The sequence below is a fragment of the Hemicordylus capensis genome, chromosome 11, assembly GCF_027244095.1.
Source record: "Hemicordylus capensis ecotype Gifberg chromosome 11, rHemCap1.1.pri, whole genome shotgun sequence".
Lineage (NCBI taxonomy): Eukaryota > Metazoa > Chordata > Lepidosauria > Squamata > Cordylidae > Hemicordylus > Hemicordylus capensis.
This window is the reverse complement of record NC_069667.1, coordinates 7,066,947-7,092,297: the sequence shown is the minus strand read 5'-3', so window position 1 is coordinate 7,092,297 and position 25,351 is coordinate 7,066,947. Positions and strand designations below refer to the sequence as shown.

Genomic DNA, 25,351 nt, shown 5'->3' with positions numbered 1-25,351 from the left:
TTGGGGTGACTCTGGCACGGTGGTCCCCTCCCTCAGCTACACAGAGGAGACCCCAGAATTTGCAGCCCTCTTGGATCTGCAGAGAGCCTTAAAATGTGTCTGCGGTGTTAAAAAACCAGCTGTGGGGAAAGTCACTTCACCCCTGTGGTCTCCCTCCCATGGTCCAAGATACTCCCTCCACCCTTGACACTACGCCACCCCGCAAGGAGACACACACTTTGGGGACAGTCACCTCCTCTTCTCTTCTCTGCAGGGAGACCTCGCAGATTGTCCGGACCCTGCTGGAGAGGGTGGCACAGGTGACCCCCGAGAAGACCTGCTGGGAATCCCTGTGCTCTCCGCAGAGCTGCCTCCAGGGTGTGGCCCTCTTGGTGAGGTAAGTAGGAGGGAAGAGGAGATTTCTCAGGAGGCCTGGGGGCTGGGGTGCTTTGGGTCAGGTCTGCTCTTTCCGGGCCTTCCGCCCCGGACTCAGCAGGGTCCTTTGGTGTGTTGCAGGGCTCTCCTACAGACACCATCCTCCACAGTGGCCAGGCTGAAGGCATACCTGGCTTCCCTCTTCAGCCTGGACAAAGATCCAGAACAGCATTCCCTCGCAGAGGTGGCCTTCTTTGTGGAGGTGAGCAGCATGTTCCTCGGCGTGGGCTTCCCTGAGAGGAGGGACTGGCCCCAGGGGCTGATGGATGTTTTCCTCCTTTCCCTCTTTTAGCTGCTCCTGAAAGACAAAGACTTCGCCGCCTTGGAGAAGACTTGGACGCTCCTGGTAGCGTGGCTAGTCCACCCCAGCCAGAACATCCGCTACCTGAGCGAAAGGGGACTTCTCCAAATGTATGGAAAGCTGAAGGCGGTGAGTGACCCAGACCCACGACTCCGGGAGCATCTCTGGGCATGGAAACTCCTCTCTTTGGGGAGCCCTACCTGAGGCTGGTGCTCCTAGGCATCCCCAGGTGTGATGGGGAGATTTCTCCAGTTGGGTGGATCTAGCCTGTGGAACCCTTGCCACAGGACGAAGGAGAAATCCTTAAGGGAAGGCACAGAAATGCATCTCTCAGTGGGAGCCCTGATTCCCCACGTGCTCCAATGCCGCCTTCTCCCCCCTCTCTGTGCCTCCGGGATGGCTTGAGTGATCTCCTCCCCAAGGCAGTGGATGGAGGCCAAGCGGCATCAGCCCCCCGAGAGGCCTGTGGTCTGTTTAGCAGGGGGTGGACTAGCATGTGTTTGAAAGAACTCCAAGGATCCACCTTTTTTCACCCTAGGCAAAGAAACCCCAGGATTTTAGTGCCGGGATCCTGGGAGGGCTCAGGACCTCCAGTCTGGAAGCCACTTTGGGGGTCCTGGCCTTCATGGAGCGGCTGAGGCACTGCCCATCGGAACATCAGGCCACCGTGAATGCTGCCCTGGCTGCCCTGTGCCGCCCTCTCTTCCACCACGTGAGTACTTGCACGCCAGCCCTCCGCCCCGGCTCTATGAGGGCCGGCCAACCTGTAGATTCCGACCGGGTTGGAGAAGGGAAACCGGACACCCCCTTGAGACCTCTTGCAAGAGACCCATGCAAGCTCTTCTTCATGGTGATGGAGGTGAGGAATTCCTCCCTGCCAACGACAACCCCTGTTTTTTTGTAGGAGGAGGCTAAGATCCGAAGGGCAGCCATGAAGACCCATCTGGATCTCCTGCAGCACCGCCACCACCATCATGAGGGTACAGAAGAGAACATCACGACCCTCATCGCGGTGCTGATGCACGTGGAGGATGAGGACCTGGAGGTAGCACAGGTGAGAGCCCACTTTTTCCTGCCTCCTCTACAAAGGTGTTTAGGCTTCCCCAAGTCCAGCCGCCCAGTGGCAGGCCCCGGAGTTAGCCTCACGGGGTGGTGAATCAACCAGCTGTCCCGCTGTGGCTTGTCCCATCCAGGCCTCTCTGAAACCTTTCAGGGAATGGACCTCTCCACCCCCTTCCACTTTCTCTTCCCAGAGTTCATCCAGGGCCCTTCTTTCCTGGGATGGGGAAAAGCTTCCCCTCTTGAATCTGGCTGTCCTCGGCTGTGCTTCAGCCAACGAGAGGCCACCAAAGTCCAAAATCTCCCCTACTCCTTGAAGCCCCCTAAGAGGTTTCTTGGAATCCCTTGGGAGGCTTTTCCACTCCCATTCCGGTCTTTCATTGGCAGGCTGCAAAGGACAATCTGAGCCTCCTGGCAGAAGCCCTCCTCTGGCACCTGGAGGGCAGGCTGCTGGCGCGGGACTCTTACAGCCTGCAGGAGCTGCTGCACAAGATCGCCAAGCGTCTGGTAAGGGCAGCCCCTCCCTGTCCGTCCCTCGGCTCAAATGGCTCAAGGACCTTTGGGCGATGCTTTGCTCACTCGGGATTTGTCTTTGCTCTTGATCCCAGATTCGGCAGCTCGGCACAGAGGACGCCGTGGAGATGGAGGCCACCAAGATCCTGGGCTTCTTCCGCAGCGAGCAGCCTTCAGTGAGGAGAACAGCTGCCCTGCTGATCGGTAAGGGAAACAAGACTTTTGGGTCTCCCTTCGTGGGTCGTCTTGGTGGGCAAAGGTTCACTCTCCTTGAGGGCACTTCCAGAAGGGTGTGGGGGGGCAGGAGCTGTTCCCTCCCCAGGAGGACTGGCCCAGTGAGCGTTAGCTAGGAGTCTTGACTTCATTTCCTCCCAAGGTGACATAAGAGTCCCTGGAGGAATGGCTCAATCTGTCAGTCCCAGAGGGAGCAGAGAGGGGAGGACTTCCTCTCCTGAATGATGGGAAGTGAGCTGTCCATGCGCAGGGTCCTGAACTGTGGTTCCATTTCCTTCCACCCTTGTTTTTAGGTCACCTGGTCCACAAAAAGGGCAGCATCCTCACTGAAGGGAACATAGAGACCTTCCATGCTGGTAAGTGCAGAAGACCTTCCATGCTGGGAAGGGGCAGTTTCTGTGAGGGGAGAGGCCTAGGTTTAGGGACCACAGACCCTCAAAGGGAAGGTCCCGGTTGCATCCTCAGGGATGCCCAGCAGTAGGGTTTCCCAGAGTGAAGGGGAGAAAGAGTCAGGACTTGCTCCCTCTTGGTGTGGAAATGGTGGGGCTTGGCGAAGGGTGGGGTGATCTCTTCATGCCATTGCTGAAGTTTCTCCTTCATCCTTCCAGCGCTGGAGAGCTTGCTTGGCGACCATGACCCCGAGGTCGGGAGAGTTGCCTGCAAGACGGAGAAGATCGTGAAGAAGGCCTTTTCCCTCCACTCCCGGCACGGGTTGCGGGCTGCCGTTCGGCGCTTGTGGGCAGGCTGTAAGAAGAAGAGGCACCCGCCAGAGTACGGTGATCTCTCCACCTGACCGACTGGTGAGCAGACCAAGGCAGGGCTTCACTGGAAGGGGCCCCGATGGTTAGGGAGGGGGCTGGGGCTGCAGGAAGGGCGGGCAGCAATCTGGGCAGCCCTCCCTCGTGTTGGAATGCCATCTTCGGCCCTTGTGGCCAGTTGTACAAGTAGCCCAAGGGAAAGAGGAAAGATCTCTCTTCCCTCTGGGAAATGAGGACACGGCTATTCTGCCAGGAGTCCCTGGTGCTGGGTGGTGTCATGGGGGAGAGTGTGAGAAGACCCCCAATCTCTGAACCAATGTCCTTCTCTCTTTCCAGGAACAACAGCCCCGTGCTCTCCCCTGGAAGATCAGCAGCTGAAGGGAGACTGAAGAAACACCATGCAGCGCAGTGGATGCGGACCAGCCAGAAGACCTCCTCCAACCCCGTGGATAGAAAGAGCTGTCCACAAGACGGCAGCAGGGAAGTGCAGTTCTGTCTGAGGAGTGAGGGGGAAGCAGGCTCCACTCCCCTGGCCCAAGGAAGCCCCGCCTCTGGGGTGCAGAAGCCCCTCCCCTTGCCTCTGCTGCAGGCTGTGGGAGGAGGCTACAGGACCACCCTGCCCCCAAGTGGCCCTTGGGAACCATTCTTGGGCTCTCCTTGGGTCCGGGGAGGCTGTGTGGCCCCAGCAGGAGGGCAAGGTCACCGCCTCCCTCCATTTCCACCAGCTGGCCGGGGAGCGCCCCCTCCTCCTTCCGCCTTTCTCCCCTTCCCCAGCGGCCTGGCTTCCCCTGGCAGGGGAAGCACCATCCAGGCATCCGCCCCCTCCCCTGCCGAGGGTGTGCTCCTCCCCCCTCCCCTCCCGCAGCCACGCCTCCCTCCCCCCTCCGCTCCCCCCTCCCAAACCGGGGCAGCAGCAGAGGAGCCCGGGAGACTCTGGGGGCCCCCTGCAGCCCCAGTCGCGCCCCCTGGTGCTGCCCGGTGGCAGGCCAGAGAACCCTCCTCTCCCTCCCGCTCCCTGCTGTGTAGCACCTGATGAGGCGTCCAGCGGCAGGCCTCCCCTCCCAGGCCTCCCCAAGTCTGGGGCGCATCCCCTCCCCTCCCCTCCCTGTTACACCAAAGGGGCTCCTCCTTCTCCACCCCAGAGGGGAGGGGGCAAGGGAGGCATCAGCCACCAGGTCTGCCGAGGAGGCCGAGGGAGGGTGCTTGGGCCAGGCTGGACGATGCCTCGACCTCCCGCTGCCTCACTCACCCCTGCTCCCTTCCATCTGCTCTGGGCAAGCGAGGAGCCCCTCTTGCTCCAGCGGGCAGGGGGAGTGAGCAGAAGATCCTCTTCGGAGCGGGGCGGGAGGTGTGGCCATGACACCGTCCCTTGCTGCACAGTGGGGAGCCCGAGGTCGAGAAGAATTCTCTGGCTTGCCCCCCCCCCGTCAACCCCCACCCCACTTCCCAATCCCCGCTTGCTGGGCTGCTGGAGCGGAAAGGGAGGAGGAGCAGGGCAACCCCACTGACGCTGCTTTGTGCTTCTTGCAGGCATGTGCTGCTGCTGGGCGGCTGGAGGAGTCAGTCGATCCGCCCCAGAAGAGGAGACCAAGTGAACGTGCCTGCAAGGAGCTGGGTGGGGTGGGGTGGGGGGCTGGCTGGCTGGGACTCCCTCCAATTTTGTTTGCCCTCCCATTCCCTTTGTGACCCTGGGCTTCCTTCCCTCCCTCCCAGGGGCAGAATGGGCTTTGCTGGTCGCCCTGTTGGGGGCCGAGTAGGAATTTTTGGCTTTCCAACAGATTGGCCGAGATGGAAAGCTTTTTTGCCTACTCCATTCTGCCCTGTTTTGTTTCCTTTAGTTAGAAAGTTAAGTGACGACTTGTGACCTAATTGAGTATCTTAATAAAGTTGCCCCTTTTGTTAGCATCCCGCCGTTTCTTCCTCTTTCCTTCTTGTCTCCCTTGGAGTCTTTGTGCCAGATCTGGTCAGGGCCAGACGGGGGGCACTGAGAGGGCGCCAGACTGTGTGTGGGGAGGGCGCCAGATCTGGAGGAGAATCGGTCGTGAAGGGTGAGAGTTGGGGCGCATGGGTAGGGCACCCCGGGAATCTGCCCTGTCGGCCTGTGGGCCAGCCCGAGCCTGTATCTGGTCCGTGATGGTGCTCGGTCAACATCCTTGTAGCTTCTTCTATGATGCTGCTGATCTCAGCCTTTTGTTTCACTGGAGAGGGCGCTAGAGAGAGAGATCCTCAGCCCCCCCCGTGCCCCCCCATCAGAGCTGCCCCGGCCCCATACGCCAAAGGCCATCAATATCAGTGCGAGCAAGAGTGCCCCAGTTCCCCACCCCAGCAGAATCCCACCCAAATTCCAGCTGCAGCCTCCACCATGAGGTCTAGAAACTTCTTTTTTTGAAGAGGAAAACAGAAAGCTTGAACTCTCACCATTCTGCTCAAGCAGTCAGATGTCATTCCTTGTACTTGCACAGAAACCCTCTTCAGACAATACGTTGTATGGGTGTACAGATGGCAGTACGCGTATATGTGTTTGTGTGAATGACTGTACCTGTGTTCATTCTGAAAGTAATGCTGGGTCCAGGCCTCTCAAATGCATGATTCGGATCGGAAGCATACTGCTGAACCTGTGAGCAAGGCTTCCCCTGGGGCGCCCCGGGGCTGGGGGCGAATCAGCGTGTGCGAGGCCTCCTTCACACTTCAGTATAATTGACATTACATGTTCACACACACATATAACTTCTTTATTTGACACATTTGCGTCCCTCTCTTACCCTCTTGTCAACCGTGTCCTAACGGCCGGACAGGGCTATCGTCTCACCCACACGATTCCCAGAATTCTGGGGAACCATTTTACGATCACGAAAACCTTTCCTCCTAAAGAGTCGGATCATTTTTCATGGTTCGTGGCTCCCGACTGGCAGCCCCGTTACTTCCCATTCACCTGGTGATAGAAAACTTCATGGTCCCTGGACCTTTCCCAGACAACAGGCTTTTTTTACCATGGGTTTTCTGTGGGGCTTTCCTGCAAGTTCGAAGTGGCCCAAAAGAAACGATGCCAGAAAATGTTTTTTATAAATCCCGGATACAAACTGGACCACATGCTAACGTGTCATGGAAAACCCAAATTGTGTGTGAAGTTCTCCCCGATAGCTCGCAGGGAATTTGCAGTAAATTTGGCCAATATGTGAACGCACCCCCTTCGGTGTGGAAAAGATGCGAACTAAAAGCCACGTGTGAAAAACCTCCTGTTACACACAGACACACACACACCACCACCACCACCACCTTCCCAGATACCCTCTCACATTTCACCCATAGATGCTGCTGCCTCCACCACCACCACCGAATCACCTGCAGAGGTGCTTTTACCTCTAGACTTCGGGGCCAGAAGTCCAGGGCCTGCAGAAGTCCTGGGGGCCCCCAGATGCTTTTGAGTCTGTCCTGAGTGGTGCGGTTTGTGCCCTCAAGAACCTACATGTTTAAAAAATGATGCTTAACTTGCAGCAGGGGGGCCTCCAAAGGCCTTTAGGTCCAGGCTCCGAAATTATCTAGGTGCACCTCTGGTCACCTGCATGAATATCCAGCTTTGTCACAACCTCCTTCCCCATCTTTTACAGGTGGAGACCTAACAGCAGCTCTTCCATAGCAGTCTCTAAATCACCACCTGACCATGTCTAGGCAGTCTCTTTCCGTATGCGTTGGAATGATTTATAACTCCACACCGATGCCAAGCTAACCACCCAGCGGGATTCTTCATTAGACATGCCGTCCGCTTCAAGGGGCCGGTTTGTATGTTAAGCGTCTGCTGTTTTTTACTGTTAACTCCGCAGGAATCTCTTTCCAGGTATGGCAAGACCTACCTGCTTCCAGACAAAGCGCGGATGGGCAAGAGGAAGACATCCGTGAGGAAGAGGACCGTGAGCCCCATTTACAACGAGGTGTTGCGGGTAAGGATGGATAAAAGCGTGGGGAGGGACGGAGCAGGGAAAGGGCTGTGGCTCGGCGGCAGAGCATCAGCTTTGCGTGCAGGAGGTCCCAGTTTCAGCACTTAAACTCTGGAGAGCTGCTGCCAGTCAGAGTAGATAATACTGAGCTGTGGACATAGGAAGGAACATAGGAAGCTGCCTTCTGCTGAGTCTGACCATTGGTGCATCTAGCTCAGTACTGTCTGCACAGACTGGCAGCAGCTTCTCCAAGGTTGCAGGCAGGCGTCTCTCTCAGCCCTCTCTTGGAGATGCTGCCAGGGAGGGAACTTGGTGCCTAGATGCTCTTCCCAGAGCAGCCCCATCCCCTGAGGGGAATCTCTTCCAGTGCTCACATGTTTCCCATCCAAATGCAAACCAGGGCAGACCGTGTTTAGCAAAGGGGGAAACTCGTGCTTACTACCACAAGACCAGAGCCACCTAATGGCACAGCGGGGAAGCAACCTGCCTAGAGAGCAGGAGGTTGCTGGTTCGAATCCTCACTGGTGTGTTTCCCAGAATGTGGGAAACTCCTCTATCGGGCAGCAGCGATATAGGAAGGTGCTGAAAGGCATCGTCTCACACTGCGTGGGAGATGGCAATGGTCAACCCTCCTGTAGTCTACCAAGAAAACCACAGGGCTCTGTGGGCACCAGGAGTCAAAATCGACTCGGCAGCGCAACCTTTCCTTTCCTTTCCTTTCCTTTCCTTTCCTTTCCTTTCCTTTCCTTTCCTTTCCTTTCCTACCACAAGACCTGTTCTGCCCCAATTTTAGATGGATAGATGGTCTGACTCGGCAGAAGGCAGCTTCTTATGTAAGCCATGATATTATCACCATCACCACTATACTGTGCCTCTTTCCAACAACAAAATAAGTGACCAAATGTTGAAAAAAGGAACAGGAAAATAGTTCCCTGTCCCAAAAGGGCCCACAGTCTTTAAAAAAACAAATAAAGGGGAGATACCCGCAACAGCCCCTGATAACAGGAATGCTATGCTGGGCTGAATAGGGGCAGTTGCTCTTCGCCTGCTAAATATAATAATTCTGAATATATCACAGCTGTTTTGGGCTGGGATCAGACACTTTCTGTTAGAGTCAGGAGAAGAAGGTGGCTGCTTCCTCTCTCTCTCTTTTTTCTCCCACCAACTTGCATCGCCTTCCACCATCTTCCACAGTCATGCTGACCAAGGAGCTGCCAGACCATTAACTGGGCCCTGTGGTATGATGTAACTGGGAGAACAGGAAGAAAAGGGAAGGCGAGCTGGCCCTGTGGTAGCAACCATGACTTTGCTATACCATCCAAATGGTTCTTTTACTGGGTCAGCGAGCCAAAGAACATCACCAGCGGAGAAGTTTTAAAAGGCTTTATTTGTTCTGCAGAAGCAAAGGTTCTGGTTGGCTATTGCCTAAATTCCTGAACCCCAAGCATCATTTTCAACAGACTTTTATACTTTACAGATCACGTAGGCAAGTAATTACATGATGATTACATTATCTCACTTGTATGTAAATAATAACAATAGAAATCGCTGAGGAGATTCCGATGATAACGGTTGAGCTACAGAGGAAGTCTCAGAGATAACAGTTGGGGCTAGAGAGGAAATTCCAGAGATAACCTTTAATTAAGTTCTTATCATATAGTGTGTTTTAAACCTCTCAGTATAAAATTGGTTTTCTGAGTATATCAATTCCACCCTTTTCTTTTGTGGAAGCTAATTCCTTAGCCCCTTCTGGTGCGATGATATCTTACCCGGGGCATGGATTCCCTTTTTATATGTGTCATCGCCCGGTTGAAACAGTATGGGACCCATGGTATACAACAACAAGCAACTACCTGAATACAAATTATAGGCAAGAGAAACCACATCCCAAAAGCATCAGAGCACCAAAAGCTAAAAGTTAATGATTAACAGATTCCCCCATAGTTCAATCTCCTTTTTCCCTTTAGAACAAAGTTTTAACCCGTCAAGGGGTTCAACTCCCCAGCATTCTGGGTTCTCCTTTGTTGCAACTGTTGCTGATGGTGGACTGCTGGTCCTTCTTCTGGGTCAGGGTTGACATCCTCTGGAGACTCCCTTTAGATTCTTCCCTTACATTTGACCACTGTTTGGGTCACCAACAGAACCTCGAGAGGAACCTGCTTACTGAGAGAAAAGATAGGCATACAAGACATCAGTTCCTCCCCCCACCCCGCAAGGGACAGCATCCTGGAATCAGGGTGGCCAACCAACATTCCCAAAGGAGGAAAGTCATAACCTTTCTTAGGTCTAGTTCTCAAAGCAAGCAACACAATAAGTAAAACCTGAGGCCACTTCAAATTGGTCTTTTGGCAATATTATTATTATTTTTCCAATCATGTTTTTTGTTTCCTTGCTTTCCCTCACTTCCCCACTTCCTAAAGTCCAAAACAGGGGATAATGTCCTCCACTGGGGCCTGCAGTGGCCACTATGGCTTGTGGGCTGTAGAAAGGGCTTCAGCCCAATGGGTCAGCTTGCAAGCAGCAATCCTGGGCAGGAGGCAAAAGTAATAAAAGTCAAAATAAAAAAAAATTATGATGATCATGTTCACGTTCACCCCACCCTTGTGGGTTTGTGACTTTGAAGAAACATTTTAAAACCTGGCAGGTCAAACATAGTCTTGTCACTTGAGAGGCCACAACATCAACTTCAGCACTTGAATCTCGCAAAGGCCTTTTTGGGTAGAACTGCTGATAGTCCTGTTCTCCTGTAGCCTCATGCAGCTCTTCTTCCAAGATGTCCAGAGTGATGTACTACATACTTAAGTTTCCTCTCATGACAACCCTTCAAAGCAGGCCAGGCCGTTTAAGTGGCTGGCTCAATGTCACCCAGCACGTGTCAGGGTTGAATGAGGAACTGGACTCGAGTTTTCCCGGTCCTAGCACAGCACTCTAACCACTACACCACGCTGTGCCAGCATACTTACAGACTTCTGTTTGGGCAATCGGCCTCCATGCAGTGTACTCCAGTGTACCTGACTTCATTCTCCATAACAGGATGATTCGTCAGTGACACCTGGCTTTCGAGATCTTCACTGTCCCCACCTAAGCCACGTTTAGGTAGTGTTCCAACTCTCTGTCAGCAATGTCCTTATCACAACCTATATAAAGGAAACAGTCCTTGCCTCCAGGCAAAATTAATATACCTTGTAGAAATAGGATTGAAATCTCTTTCACAGGGCCTAGTGTCTCATGAAACAAACAGGCTTCTATGGTAAAATGTTATCAAGAAAATTGTCCATAATCTTGCAGAGGGGTGAAGCCTGTGACAAACACAAGTTATTATCAAGTCTCTAATCAAGAGCTGTGAAAACAGTATGGCTTTAACAGCAGCACACAGAAAGCTAGATCCTTTTAAGCTGAGAAGACCTTCAGGTGAATGCAAATGGGTACTTGGGAACTCCCTGCCACTTGTTATAACTGGCTACAGGAGTGGCATCTAGATTTCAAAAGTTTTTTGCGGAGGCAAAGCAAGGCTGGCTGTGAGGAAAAATTTAAATTTAAGCCTTAGACCATTTTATAGTGGCTCTCAGTGTACATGGTAACAAAAATATTACAAAGACATAAAAACCTCTAGTATTTACAACACATTACATCAGCTTGTGTTTGCAACTCCTTTTATCCATTCAGCTTAAAACCTTTCTTCCTTATTTATTTATTTATTTATTTATTTCCTCCCACAATTTACTGACATCCCTTCATAACATAAAAAAATCTTAAGCAAGGTTAACTGTGGGGGGGGGGGGGGGCGAATCTAAGAGCCCCTCCTGTACAAAAGGTGGGTGTGGGACTGGGAAGGTGCTACAGTTCCCCTCTTTCTCATTACTTTATCGATAACTGAACAGACTAATGGCATCTAATAAGACAATACAAAAACCCAAAATAAACAAGAGATCAATTTAAAGGGGTTCAGCTGAATTACAACATTGGGACCTTAGAATCCTTTCCTAATTTTCTACTATTACTATGAATCAAGAGTTAATTTGCCTTATTTCAACTTTAAGAGAAGCACAATCATTTACAGAAGAATCATTCACTATATGACCAAGGCGTTACCCATCTTCAGAGCATAAAAGCTCCCTTTTGCTTCCTCATGAAAGTGTTTCCAAACAACAACTCCATCCACCAAATTCACCCAAGCTTCCCATAAGAGAATGTACAAAGACGTTACATACATAACACACTTGGCACAGTATTAAACTATTTTCTGCAGCTAGTTATCGTATATATATATATATATAATATGAATGGTGAAATATGCTTGAAATCTCTTGATAAAAGTTCAATGAATTCCAATAGGTTGCAAACTGGAGTTCTCCACTAGCTATTCCTCTGGCTGGCATCTAACTGAAAGGTTGGCTGGGTTGGATTCCCAAGAGATTTTACTGAAGCAGGGGGAGAGGAAAAGGCTCCAATTCTCCCCAAGACCCACATACAATGGTTAAAATGCAGGAATTACACTTTTTATATTTAGCTGCAATAAGAAGAAACATGGTGATCCCTTTTCCTTCCAATTTTCCAAAAAGGTAGGCTACTGGTCGTGATGCTGGACCCAAAGATTGGGTCACAACTGCAGCCATACATCCTTTGTCCTCTTTTACAAACAAGCAAAAGGGTTTCTCATAGGTTGGAAATGCTAGTGCAGTTGCAGAAACGAATAAAGGCAGAGAGAGAAAGTACAGACGCAGCAATACCTTGTACATATTTATATACATTTTCCTCCCCCATCTGAGCTAAATCACAGTCATTCTTGGCTGTTCCATTAATTGTGCTAAGGGGAGAGTAAGTCCACCTTCCATCTTCTGCCATTTTTTTCTTATAACCGGGGCGCGTTGGCTTACAAAAGCCATTTTAAGAATGTACTCCCCTTCGTTCTTGCTAATGTCTTTTTGAGTATATTGCCCAAAAGCTTTTTCCAATCTTTCCAGGAATTCGCCAGGGTTTTCCTCAGGCTTTTGTGTAATTTGGTGCACTTTAGCCATATTAATTGGTTTGGGAATACAAGTTTTTAGAGCCTCTTTGTCCCAATATTTCTTTAAAGTTTCTTGTCCTCTAGTTCCGTGATCCCATGCGGGCTTTTCTGATGGGAAGAGAAGTTGAGCTTGTAGCTCATTCTTATCAGTCCCCTCAAGGGCCAACTGGTGGCCGTGGGCTTCCACTAATCGCCTCTCCTCACTTGTTAGAAGACTGCGAGACATCTGTCTGATGTCTGACTATGTGGGGTTGTGAGTCTCAAAAATGGATTCCCATAATCCAGCCATTTTTGTTGGATCTTCCCTAAGGGTGGGGTCGTTATTTTTCCAATTTAATAAATCTGCTGAGGTGAAAGGCACATGTATCAAAGCCACCTCCCCTTCTGCCATTATTTGCTCCCGCAATGGGCATTGCAAGGCTAGGCTTTGTGTCTGAGCCCTAGTACGTGTTGCTATTGGGGAATATTGAGCCGGGGTTTGGGAAGGGGGTAGATTTTGTGGCAAGCCCTGAGATGAGGAGAGTAAATCACGCCGCTCCTGTTTCCCAGTATCAACCAAACCTATGCCCTCCCCCTCCCAGTGTCCCGTATCCCCTAAACCACACAGCCCACAACCTATGCCCTCCCCCCGGGTCTGGACCGGGACGACGTGCTTGCATGTGGAGAATATACGGGTGCAGGGAAGGGATAAGACTCGCAAGGGTGCACATATGGAGGAGGTTTCCTTAGTGGTGGGGCTGCAGGGAACGTCTTCCCTACGGCGATCAAAGAAGTCTTCCGTAGCCCACTTGCTTTTAACATATCCTCCTCTCTCCAAAGCTCCATAAAAGCCTGTGCATAGCTATGTTCTTCAAATTTTGAGGTTCTGGTGCAAAACAGTAATAACTGCAAAATAGTTTGGTAATCAACAGAACCCTCGGCCATTTTAATCCATTTTCTAATTCGTCATATGGCCAACAATTTTGACAGAAATTAATCATTTTCTTTTTCCTAAGGGGATCTCCTCCCGTTAGGGACATCCAATGGTTTAAGACACATTGTAGCGGAGTACAGTCTCCGTCTCTCCCCTTTTTCTTGCTCTGAGCAGTACCCATCCTTCTTTGGTAAGTAGTTTTTAGTCATTTGGGACTTGAACCCGTAAACTAAAATCTGGGGACTCGAACCCCTCTTGTTTAAGTCTACTTACCCGCTCCGGAGCGTCCTTCCCTTCAGCGCGCTTTACACCTTTACCTGCCTTGCCGTAGTTCTCCGATTTCTGGCCCCTGGTTGTGGAAGGTCCCGGTGCGACAGTAGAGCCTTGCCCACTCCTCAACAAAGGTGAGGTGCCGGCTGGGCTGGTTAGTCTATCCGTCGCCGGGGGCCTCTCCACCCAGTGGGGGTTGCCTACGTTCATGTAAGGAACGTGGCCCCGATCCGAGTCACGGCACCAATTTGCTATACCATCCAAATGGTTCTTTTACTGGGTCAGCGAGCCAAAGAACATCACCAGCGGAGAAGTTTTAAAAGGCTTTATTTGCTCTGCAGAAGCAAAGGTTCTGGTTGGCTATTGCCTAAATTCCTGAACCCCAAGCATCATTTTCAACAGACTTTTATACTTTACAGATCACGTAGGCAAGTAATTACATGATGATTACATTATCTCACTTGTATGTAAATAATAACAATAGAAATCGCTGAGGAGATTCCGATGATAACGGTTGAGCTACAGAGGAAGTCTCAGAGATAACAGTTGGGGCTAGAGAGGAAATTCCAGAGATAACCTTTAATTAAGTTCTTATCATATAGTGTGTTTTAAACCTCTCAGTATAAAATTGGTTTTCTGAGTATATCAACTTGTCCCCTTTGCTAATCAAGGTCTGCCTTAGTTTGCATTTAGATGCGCAGCTACATGTAAGTGCAATAAGATATGGGGTCACAGCTCAGAGGCAGAGCATCTGCTTTGCATGCAGAAGGTCCCAGGTTCAATCCCTGGCAGCATTTCCAGGCAGGGCTAGGAGAGACTCCTGCCTGTAATGTAGGAGAAGCTGCTGCCAGTCTGGGTAGACAATACTGAGCTAGATGAGCCAAGGGTCTGACTTGATAGAAGGCAGCTTCCTATGTTCCTAAAAGCAAAACGTTTGCATGTTTCAAGGAGAGGAGAGCTGGTCTTGTGGTAGCAAGCACAACTTGTCCCCTTAGCTAAGCAGGGTCAGCACTGGTTGCAGATGATGGAAAACGTGTGAGCACTGGAAGAGATTCCCCTCAGGGGATGGGGCTGCTCTGGGAAGAGCAGAAGGTTCCAAGTTCCCTCCCTGGCAGCATCTCCATGATCGGGCTGAGAGAGACTCCGTCCTGCAACCTTGGAGAAGCTGCTGCCAGTCTGTGAAAACAATACTGAGCTAGATAGACCAAGGGTCTGACTCAGTATATGGCAGCTTCCTATGTTCCTAAACTCTCTTTCTCCTTCTCGGCAGTATAAAATAGAGAAAATGGTTCTGCTGATTCAGAAGCCAAGTCTTTCGGTGTGGCACAATGACCCTTTGGGGAGGAACAGCTTCTTGGGTGAGATGGAAGTAGACCTGGCCGGCTGGGACTGGAGGAACAATAAGCTGAACTGGTATATGCTGAAACCCCGGGTGAGTGTGCTTCAGCCAAGGAGGGATTCTCCTTAAAGATATGCCTTCAGGGTTGTGTGTAAAGTGCAAGGGCCTGATCTGTAAAGGGAGAGTTTGCAACGGATGGACCACCACAGAGCAGAGGCTCAAAAACAACCTCAGACGGCTCAGGCAGCAGCGATGTGTAGAGGCTACTGCAAGCATCACTGAAATGTGAGCTCTGCCAGCAGTTCCCTTGACCTCAGGAAAGGAAGGCAAGCAAAAGCAGGATTTCAGCTTAGCAAAGATTTCCCATCTAGTCCCAGGAGCAGAGCCACCGTTGGGCAAATAGGTTCAAAGAACCTGGGCCGTTGTTAATCTGGGGCCGCACCTCGCGGCACCGACATGCCCCCATATCTGACATCAAACGTGTGTGTGTTTGGGGGGGGTAATTTCACTCTCTTCATTACCCCATTTGGTAATGAAATCGGCCTTCGCTGCATTGGCAGCGTGGGCTGGAGTGACTCTCCCTGCCTTTAAAGAGAGAGTGTTCTGGTGAGAAAGGGACAGTGGCTGCTCTCTGACTCCTCCCTTCTATATTTTCAGCCACAGTTTTTTTTCTGCAACATTTCTGAACATTGCAAAAATACCCGAATTTTGTGCACGAAAATCAGCTTGTAGCCCGGCTCCCAAATTTCCGAAAGTGCACTTCCCTTGTGGGTGTGGATATGCTTAACATAACAACTCCAGCAAAAGTCTCCTGGCTTGAAGAAATTTTTTGGGGGGAAGGGGAAAAACACTTTGGGAGTGGAGATATGGCCTCTGAGATATGAGTTCGTGGAGGAGTGCATTAAATTGAGGGGGAACTCCTCAAATCCACAGGGGAAATCTGCACACTGGTTCCAGAGCACCAGCTCTGATCATCAGCTGGTCAAAAATCCATGTGTTTATGCGCATTTTGCCTATCGTAGACTTTTCTGTTGCAGTCTCTCTCTACAATCAATTGCGTTGACCATCGAGGAGTGATAAACCTGTCCATTAAGTACATCCCACCAGGATCCCTAGGTAAAAAAAACCCCTTGTGCCTTCAGAAAAATGTTTCAGGCTGCTAACAGGGAGACTCCATGAAATAGCCACTCTCGTGACTGTATATAATGAGGCTATTCACACCAGCAGCCCAACCCAGGCTAGGGCCGCCCAGACTGGGTTGGACTGCTCGTGTGGAGCACCAGGATTTTTCCCGATCCTGGTGCTTCCGCCCCCACTAGTCCAACTTTTTAGCCCGGCGATTTGCCGAGGCTAAATGAACAGAGGTTTGTTTAACTGGGGTTCGTTTAACCGAGGTTCATTTAACCTCACCAACAAACCGGGTTTATTTAACCTAGGTTCATTTAACTGAGGTTTGTTTAACCTTGCCAACAAACCATGGTTTGTTTAATCGAGGTTCATTTTAACTTGGTGGCCATCGTGCTCACTGGGCTCCCCCTCCCCTGGTCTGCTACCATTTCTAGCAGCGAGCTGGGGGAAGGAGTGGCCGCACCGAGTGCAGTGACTACTCTAATGTGAGCGGCTGGCAGGAGGGGGAAGTGTTCCCACTCCCAGCTCTTACCTTTTCCACGCCGCCGCTCGTGTGGGTTTGTGGCGTAGCGGAGGGAAGCACGGCTTCCACTCATCTGGTGACCAGCTGCCTTCCCCCACAGCCCTTGGAAGCAGCAGCCGACGGTCGCATGTGCAACCTCAACGTCTCATATATATTACCGGAGATTAGAACGGAATATATCCCTAGCCCAAATGCATAATGAATGACTTTTAATTTGGGGGGTTGCTCCTTTGCCCTCCACATGCAGCTCGCCTTGCACCATCCAGGCAGGGCCGGTGCCAGACTATTTTGTGCCCTTGGCAAACACATTGACACTCGACACTCTGCGCCCCTCTGAGGTCTGCACCCAAGGCGGCTGCCTAGTTGGTCTAATGGTAGCCCCGACCCTGCATCCAGATCTGCCTCAGCAAACTGGTTTACTGTCATGCAGACATAGGAAGCTGCCTTACCCCGAGTCGGGCCAGTGGCCCATCTAACTCAGTGTTGTCTGCACGGACTGGCAGCGGCTCTCTCCCGGGTTTCAGGCAGGAGTCTTTCCCAGCCCTACCCAAAGATACTACCAAGGTTTGAACCTCCAACCTGCCCGATCCCCCAAAGATCAAGGAGTGCTCATAGGAACACAAGAAGCTGCCTTCTAGTCAGGCCCTGGGTCCATGTAGCTCAGTATTCTCTACACTGACTGGCAGCGGCTTCTCCAAGGCAGGAGTCTTTCCCAGCCCTTCTTGGAGATGCTGCCAAATATTTAACCTGCAGCCTTCTCCATACGGAGCAGATGCTCTGCCACTGATCCATGGCCCCACCCCATATTATAAAGTAAAGAATGGTTTCACTTGTTATCAATGTCATGTTTTCCTTGCACAGGGCAGTACACACAGTCTCCCTCCTATTTTATGCTCACAACAACCTTGCAAGGTAGGCGAGATTGAGTGAGAGCAACTGGGTCACCAGTGAGCCCGGCTGATGAGCAGGGATGTGAACAGGAATCTACCTGCCCCAGTTTATCCACTATAGCACGTTTTACTGTCCATTGGGATCTGTTTTATTAAGACTCTTGGATGAAGGAAGCTAACATACTTCTTGGTAACCAACCAACTATGTCTCTTGATCCTTCATGGCAGGTCGAAAGACCCCTCCGTCTGGGGAGGTCCATATCTGGGTCAAGGACACCAAAGATCTGCCCCAGTTACGTCCCTCCGGAGTGGACTCCTTTGTGAAATGGTAGGTGTGTCATGGGGCGGGGGGTGGATTTCATACCCACACGGACCCAAGCAAGCACAACCATATGCTTCCATGGTGCTCATTCATCACACATACCTTCGCTGACAAAGAAATGCTCAGAGGGGTCCCTACCACTTTAAACCCTAAGCAGTTTAGAGCCAACATATCTGAACATGACTCCACCCACCATATAAGATCCATGAGGGAAGCCCTCTTTTTGTTTCTCACCTCTGTCTGATGCTCAGTTGGTGGCGATGCAGGACACAGCTTTTTCGGATCCCCCACTCTGTAGAACTCCCTGCCACTTGAGGTTCACTTGGTGGTGTCTTCCCTGCTCGTTTTCCAATCCTCTCTTGATTTTTTTTAATCCCAGCAGGCCTCTTAAGTGTGTTAAATGTTGCCACTATGAACTCCGCTCTCTTGGCTTGGGCTCCAAGTTCCATCGTGGATATTAAAGTAATAATAAATAGTAATAGCTAGGCTCCGGAGGGCTTGAATTCTGTTTGCTTAGCTGAATGGCTGGAAAAAATAAGTGGAAGATGACATTTCTCTGTCGCCATTCTGCCTGATGTCAAATGCTCTTTCTCCCTTGCAAGCTACGTTCTTCCGGACACCAGTAAAAAGAGCTACCAGAAAACCCGCATTGTCAAGCGGGACTCCAACCCGGTGTTTAACCACACCATCGTGTACGACGGCTTTCATACAGAAGATCTGAAGGATGCCTGTGTCGAGCTGACCGTCTGGGATCATGAGAAACTGACCAATCACTTTCTGGGAGGTATCCGGCTGGGACTTGGGACAGGTAATAACGAGGCCCTTTCGCCTCATTCCAGTTTCGACATGAAACATGTTCTCCTTGCCCAGAAAATATAAACAGGGAGAGCAGACATCCAAAGGGCATGTTTTGGACCACAAATCAAAATGGAAAGGGCTTCTCTTCAGAAGCGTGGCTGGGCGGAAATTAGAATTCACAGCAAGCCAGGCCTCTGCACCATTGAAATCAATGAGTACCGTTCATTTCCCATTAATTTCCCATTAATTTTAGTAGGACGTAGTCATGACTAACATAGCCCGGATGATTTCAGGGGTTGAACCTGAAGCCATCAGCATGCAAGTTGTACACTGGACTAGGGTCAGGACATCCTAAAATGAATGACAGCGAATGCCCACTAAAATGCACTGGTTCTTTCCAAATGGCAAGGGGACTGCATGGAGTTTCTGAATGGCCAATGGAGAGGAGAGGAGAGCTGGTCTTGTGGTTGCAAGCATGACTTGTCCCCTTAGCTAAGCAGGGTCCGCCCTGGTTGCATATGAATGGGAGACTAGAAGTGTGAGCACTGTCAGAGATTCCCCTCAGGGGATGGAGCTGCTCTGGGAAGAGCAGAAGGTTCCAAGTTCCCTCACTAGCATCTCCAAGATAGGGCTGAGAGAGATTCCCGCCTGCAACCTTGGAGAAGCCACTGCCAGTTTGGGTAGACAATACTGAACTAGGTAGACCAATGGTCTGATTCAGTATATGGCCGCTTCCTATGTTTCTAACCAGTGCATCTTAGTGGGCATTCCCTGTCATTCTTTACTATATGATCCTATTGATATATTTGTGCAAGAGTTTGTTTAAATTTGTGGCTTAAGATGATGGTGAAATGCAGCAGTCATGCTAACTGAGGAAAGAGGCACCTCTTAGAAAGTGGTCTAGTTCTCTTGCATTTAGCAGGGGGAGAGCAACTGTCCCTCTTCAGACCAGTACACTGTCCCTACAGTGGCTGTTGGCTGGCGTCTCTCTTGTGTTCCTTTTCAGATTGGGAGCCTCTGTGGGGCAGGGAACCATCTTCTCCTTGCTTTTGCTATGAAAGCTGTTTGGGGAATTTTTCTGGTCGAGAAGCAGGGTAGACAAGTGAGGGGGATAAATAAGAAGGGAGGCAAAGACCGGCCTTGCTGAAGGGGCCCCTGCTGACTGGGCCGAAGGGCACCTTCTCAAAATGGCGGCTCTCTCGTATCCCACAAGAGGGGGAGCAACTGTACCTATTCAGCCCAGCCCAGTGTCCTTCCCAGTGGCTGTTGCTGGCGTCTCATTGGTGTTTCTTTTTAGCCTGCAAGCCCCTTGGAGGCAGAGAACCATCTACTCATGCCTTTTGCTGTGGAAGCCCCTTTGGGAACCTTTTCGGTGGAACGGCAGAGGGGACAGCTGCTCAATAAATAATAAATGAGCAGCCCCCCTCAGGCAAAGGTCGGCCTCGTTAAGTACCTGCTGACCAGGCTAGGGGGCGCCTTCTCAAAATGGCGGCTCTCTTCCATTGAGAGGTGCTGTCCCTGTCCAGCCCAGCCTAGGTGGCTGTTGCTTGGGCTCTCCTTTGTGTTTCTTTTTAGACAGTGAGGCCCTTGGGGCAGAGAACCATCTTCTCACTCCTGTTGCCTTGGAAACTGCTTTGGGGACTTTTCCGGTGGAAAAGCAGAGGGGACAGCTGCTCAATGAATAATGAATGAGCAGCCCCCTCAGGCAAAGGTCGGCCTCGTTAAGGGGCCTCTGCTGGGCCAAGAAGCGCCTTTTCAAAATGGCGGCCGGGGAGAGCAGCTGGCCCTATTCAGCCTAGAATAGCATCCCTCCCAGTTGCTGGGGGTCTCCCTTGTGTCTCCCTCCCTTAGATTGGGAGCCTCTTTGGGCAGGGAACCATCTTTTCTCCTTGCTGTTGCTATAGAAATTGCTTTGGGAACTTTTCTGTGGAAAAGCAGAGAGGACAGCAGCTGCTCAGGGAATAATGAATGAGCAGCCCCCTCAGGCAAAGGCCGCCCTCCTTCAAGGGGCTCCTGCTACTGAGCCAAGCGACACTTTTCCAAAATGGCGGCTCTCTTCCATTCAGCAGGGGGAGAGTAGCTGGCCCTGTTCAGCACACAAAGTATAGCAGCCTTCCCAGTGGCTCTTGCTAGGATCTCTCCGTGTCACCCACCCCCTCTCTCAGCTTGTTTTAGACCATGAGCTCTTTTGGAGCAGAGAGCCATTTCCTCATCCCTTTTGCTATGTAAACTGCTCTGAGAACTGCTGTGATATATATGTGTTGCAGCTGGGGACAATGGGAGTTGTAGTCCACCAACATCTGGAGAGTCTCAAGTCGGCCATCCCTGCTTCCGAGACCAGTGTCGTTGAGCCTGGAAGAGCCTGTGGGTTAAATGAGTGGCCTTGATTAACAGGGTTGCCAACCCTGACTGGAGCTCTTCCTGCAAGGTTCCCCCCGCTCCCATTTTTGTAATGCAATATCTCTCACCACACCAGGCCAGAAGAATCTCCAGGATTAGTTTCAGTAGTGGATCCTGGAGGGCAGGGCTGGCAAACCTCAGGTCGCTCAAGAAAAACAGCTAGATATAACCGCTGTGACTATACTGTATTTACCCGAATACAAGACTAGGTTTATTCCAAGTATTTTGATGTTAGAAATCAGGAGGTCATCTTATATTCAGAGTCCTGTTATTTTTGAGTCAGTGTAGGTATAACTTGAATGTAACCTCTACTTTTTAAGGGGATCGTCTTAAATTCAGAGTCATCTTCCATAGGGTATTTCCATTTTAGACAGTCAGTGGTGCTTTTCTTCTGTGTTTGACAAGGAACACCATTAAGGGAGGAGAGCTGGTCTTGTGGTCACGAGTATGAATTGCCGCCTTTGCTAAACAGAGTTCACCCTAGTTTGCACTGAATGGGAGTCTACATGTGTGAGCACTGTAAGATATTCCCCTCAGGGGATGGGGCCGCTCTGGGAAGAGCACCTGCACACTTGCATGCAGCAGGTTCCATAACTCAGTGGAAGAGCATCTTTTTACTTGCATGCATAAGGTTCCAAGTTCTCTCCCTGGCAACTCCAAGACAGGGCGGAGAGAAACTCTGGCCTGCAGTCCTGGAGAAGCCGCTGCCAGTCTGTGTAGACAAGACTGAACTAGATGGACCAATGGTCTGACCCAGCCTGAGGCAGCTTCCTATGTTCCTATGATACACACAGTCCTACCATGAACTTGACTGCTTGCAGCATTGATTATGACCTCTCAAAAAAGGAGCACGATCATAGGTTGCCCCTTTTCATAGCCGCTGATACAGCAGTTCATAGGAATATAGGAAGCTGCCTCATACTGAGTCAAACCCTGGGTCCATCTAGCTTAGTACTGTCTACACTAGGGATTCTCAATGTTGGGTCCCCATATATTATTGGACTTCAACTCCCATAATCCCCAGCCCCAGCGGCCTTTGGCTGGGGATTATGGGAGTTGAAGTCCAATATCATCTGAAGACCCAATGCTGAGAATCCCTGCTCTACACTGACTGGCAGCGTCTCTCCAAAGTTTCAGGCTGGAATCTTTCTAGCCCTATCTGGAGATGCTGCCAGGGTTTGAACCGAGGACCTTCTGTATGCAAGTCCTACGGTGGGCATTCTAAAATGAATGGCATTGAATGCCCACTGAAATGCACTGGTTTCTTCCTAATGGCCATGAAATGCACCGAATGGCCATTTGGAAATGCCATGCATTCCTATGGCCATTTGGAAGGAACCAGGGTATTACAGTGGGCATTCCCTGTCATTCATTTTAGCACATTCCCTCGAGTCCTCATGATCAAATGCATGGTGTCAGCCTAGCGGACATAGGACCCTTGGTCTGTCTGTCTGAGTATTGTCTACACCAGGGATTCTCAACGTTGGGTCCCCAGATGTTATGGGACTTCAACTCCCATAATCCCAACCAAAGGCCGCTGGGGCTGAGGATTATGGAAGTTTAAGTCCAATAACTTCTGGGGACCCAATGTTGAGAATCCCTGGTCTACACTGACTGGCAGCAGCTCTCCAAGGTTTCAAGCAGATGTCTCTCCAGCCCTACTTCCACTGAACTACCGCCCCATCCCCCAAAGGGAATATCTGACAGTACTCACATGTAGACAGCCATCCAAATACAAACCTGGGCAGACCCTGCTTAGCAAAGGGGACCATTCACGTTCTCTACCCCAAGACCAGCTCTCCTCCTCCCCAAGGCTCACTTGTTTCTTGTTCCTTTCAAAGGCTCCAGCTATGGGATTGCCGTTGACTGGATGGACTCCACACAAGAGGAGGTCGCATTTTGGCAGGAAATGATGACCACGGCGAATGAATGGATTGAAGCGTCCCTGCCTTTGCGCTCTCTGGCTGGAAAAAGGAAGCTGAAATGAACAGCTGGCAGCAGCCCACAGAGGAACGGAGAACCGTTTACACAGAGAAGAGGGCCAATGCAAAGCTGGCTGACCTCAGGATTGCCTGTGCAATGGACTTCGAAAGGACAAGGTATTATTACTCATCCCAAGAGAGGACTGAGCGGATTTTACATCCCAGCTAGCTGAAAGACCTGCTGCTCGTCACCTCTCCATCATCTAGACCTTAGATTTTATTCGACTTTGGGTTTGTACCCAGAGAGCAGGGAAGAAATTGTATAAATATGTTTATAGTTTATTTTATTACAGTGTCCATGTTGCTGTTTCGTTTGTGCCTCCCCATAGAGGAAGTTATGACAAAACTTTGGCTAGTACAGCCACCAATACACACAGTATCACAACAAAGTTGAAGCAAACCATGATGCAAATGAAACATGAAAAATCTGTACTAGGATATGCCTGGGTTACCAGCTCTCCAGGATTGACTGAGAGTTCTCCAGGAGCTGGCATTCATCTCCCATCCACATGTTATGTTCAACACTTGTACAGGTGCACAATGTATACAGGTACAGATCTGCACACAGGTACACTCATTCACATGTTATGCTGAACACAGGTACAGAAGTACCTCTCTATACCAGGCATTTGAAGGGCCTGTATCCAGGTTCACTTTTGAAACGAACACAGGTACAGTACAGTCATTCACACAAACACATGTACAGCATAATGTTTGAATCGGGCTCAGAATGCTGAAGATTTTAATGGTTTGATATAATGAAAAATATTTCATTAGTGAGTCTCCAGGAAGCACTTCAGTCTGCTATCGGACCACAATCCCATTTCTGACCTTTTGTGTGCTGACCCCTGGAAACAAGTGTTGAATACAGTCTAATCCAACAAGGTACTTCCTACATTCTTAAAGGGGAAAGGGCATACCCCAAGAGAGATCCCTGTGGGATTTTAAAGACGAACAGATTTATTGGGGTCCCTGGTGAAAGAGCCTCTTGTCCACAAAAACATTTGTTGCAATAAATCCACCAGTCTGTCTGACTGGTACAAGATTGGAGAAGGTCCAAGGTTGAAATCATTTAATGTTGGGGTACTGTAACAGACTTCACATGGCTACCCCTCAAGAATTTAATATGGGCAACTTACACCTTAACTGCTGCAAAATCCTGAATGCCTGTGTTCTTGCTTCGTAAGTTTAGACCACAGAGAATCTAGTAAGGGGGCCGGGTGACAGGCCACAGAAGAATTAAGCCTTCCTCTGCTGTAAGAGTTCTCAGCCGATGCCATTGTAATCTCCATATGTGGTTGGACGGCAATTGTCATCACCATGGTGGCTGGGGATGATGGGAGTTGTAGTCCCAACAGCTGGGGACCCAAGGCTGATAAACCCTACCTGACTATATCCTAACTGGCTGCAGTGGTCTTCAGGTGGGGGCCTTTTCCACCCCCACCCACCTACTTGAAACTGTATATTCAGTCATAGGAACATAGGAAGCTGCCATATACTAAGTCCAACCATTGGTCTCTCTAGCTCAGTATTGTCTACCCAGACTGGCAGCGGCTTCTCCAAGGTTGCAGGCAGGAGTCTCTCTCAGCCCTACCTTGGAGAAGCCAGGGAGGGAACTTGGAACCTAGATGCTCTTAGCAGTGAAGGGAATATCTCACAGTGCTCACATGTGGTCTCCCATTCAGACCCTGCTTAGCTAAGGGGACATCATGTTTGCTACCACAAGACCAGCTCTCCTCTCTATATGATGTCTGCAAAGAATGGATCTTTGACAAGCCAGGCATGTTCTCTCTCACTGAGTTGTGGTCTCTCCTCTGGCATCCAAAGGCTTTATTTATTTGACAGAGCTGTGCTCTTTAGTGGACGCATTAAACGTCGTTACTCAGATTTTCCTTCCTTCCTTGCCGTTCCTGTTAAGGCAAACCTATGCAAATAACTCTCTTTGTAACGGGTATGTTCATATAACCAAGATGTCCCTTACCTTCATCAGGGGCAAATATTTGGCACTTTATTCTGTTCATTTCATAATCTGCGTTTAAATGAACTCTAATTTAAGAGAGAGTGCTTTATAGGATATTAATTAATATTTAATACTGTGGTTAATAGTAATCACAGTAGCAGATTATGCTGTCCTTCAATCTCTTTGCAGGGTGATCAGGCAAATACGTGGCAATACCATCTCTGTTTTACTTTAACAGTTGAAAACACTTTATAAACCCGCAAAATAGGTACTGGTCAATGTCATGAACAGGCCTGGAAGGCTTTTGACAAGTGTGAAGATACCGTCCTTGTTCTCTACGCTTCACGACCTGGCTATATGACTTTTATGCATTTCACTGGGAAGCAGGAAAAATATTTCTTAATGCTGTAGGGCCTTGTGCCTTACACCTATGAAAACATGTCTTGATGTTTAACTTATACATAATAAACCAAAAGATTTTGTTTGTCCTTCTCAGTTCTTCATTCTGAAACACTTTGCTATTTTTTTCTCTCCACTGCAAACCTGTATTAATGGTCTGCAACATGCAGACTGGATCAGCCAGACACATCTTCAGACGGTAGAG

The 25,351-nt window shown here is 50.0% G+C and overlaps 2 protein-coding genes across 2 annotated transcripts; both read left to right on the top strand.

Annotated features, from left to right (window-relative positions):
• The first annotated feature begins 265 nt into the window (after positions 1-265).
• On the top strand, positions 266-5,184 carry LOC128335329 (uncharacterized). The gene is made up of 10 exons (XM_053273364.1): positions 266-376; positions 496-616; positions 707-844; positions 1,254-1,427; positions 1,620-1,769; positions 2,162-2,281; positions 2,383-2,491; positions 2,815-2,877; positions 3,130-3,321; positions 3,616-5,184. The coding sequence occupies exons 3-9, from the start codon at positions 824-826 to the stop codon at positions 3,312-3,314; spliced, it is 822 nt and encodes a 273-aa protein (XP_053129339.1). The 5' UTR covers positions 266-376; positions 496-616; positions 707-823; the 3' UTR covers positions 3,315-3,321; positions 3,616-5,184.
• A 1,689-nt stretch (positions 5,185-6,873) lies between these two features.
• On the top strand, positions 6,874-25,235 carry LOC128335307 (synaptotagmin-like protein 2). Its single transcript, XM_053273327.1, has 6 exons — positions 6,874-7,217; positions 14,676-14,837; positions 15,782-15,860; positions 17,514-17,613; positions 18,210-18,415; positions 22,647-25,235. Exons 1-6 carry the CDS (start codon positions 7,062-7,064, stop codon positions 22,790-22,792), a joined length of 849 nt encoding a protein of 282 aa, XP_053129302.1. The 5' UTR covers positions 6,874-7,061; the 3' UTR covers positions 22,793-25,235.
• The last annotated feature ends 116 nt before the right edge of the window (positions 25,236-25,351 follow it).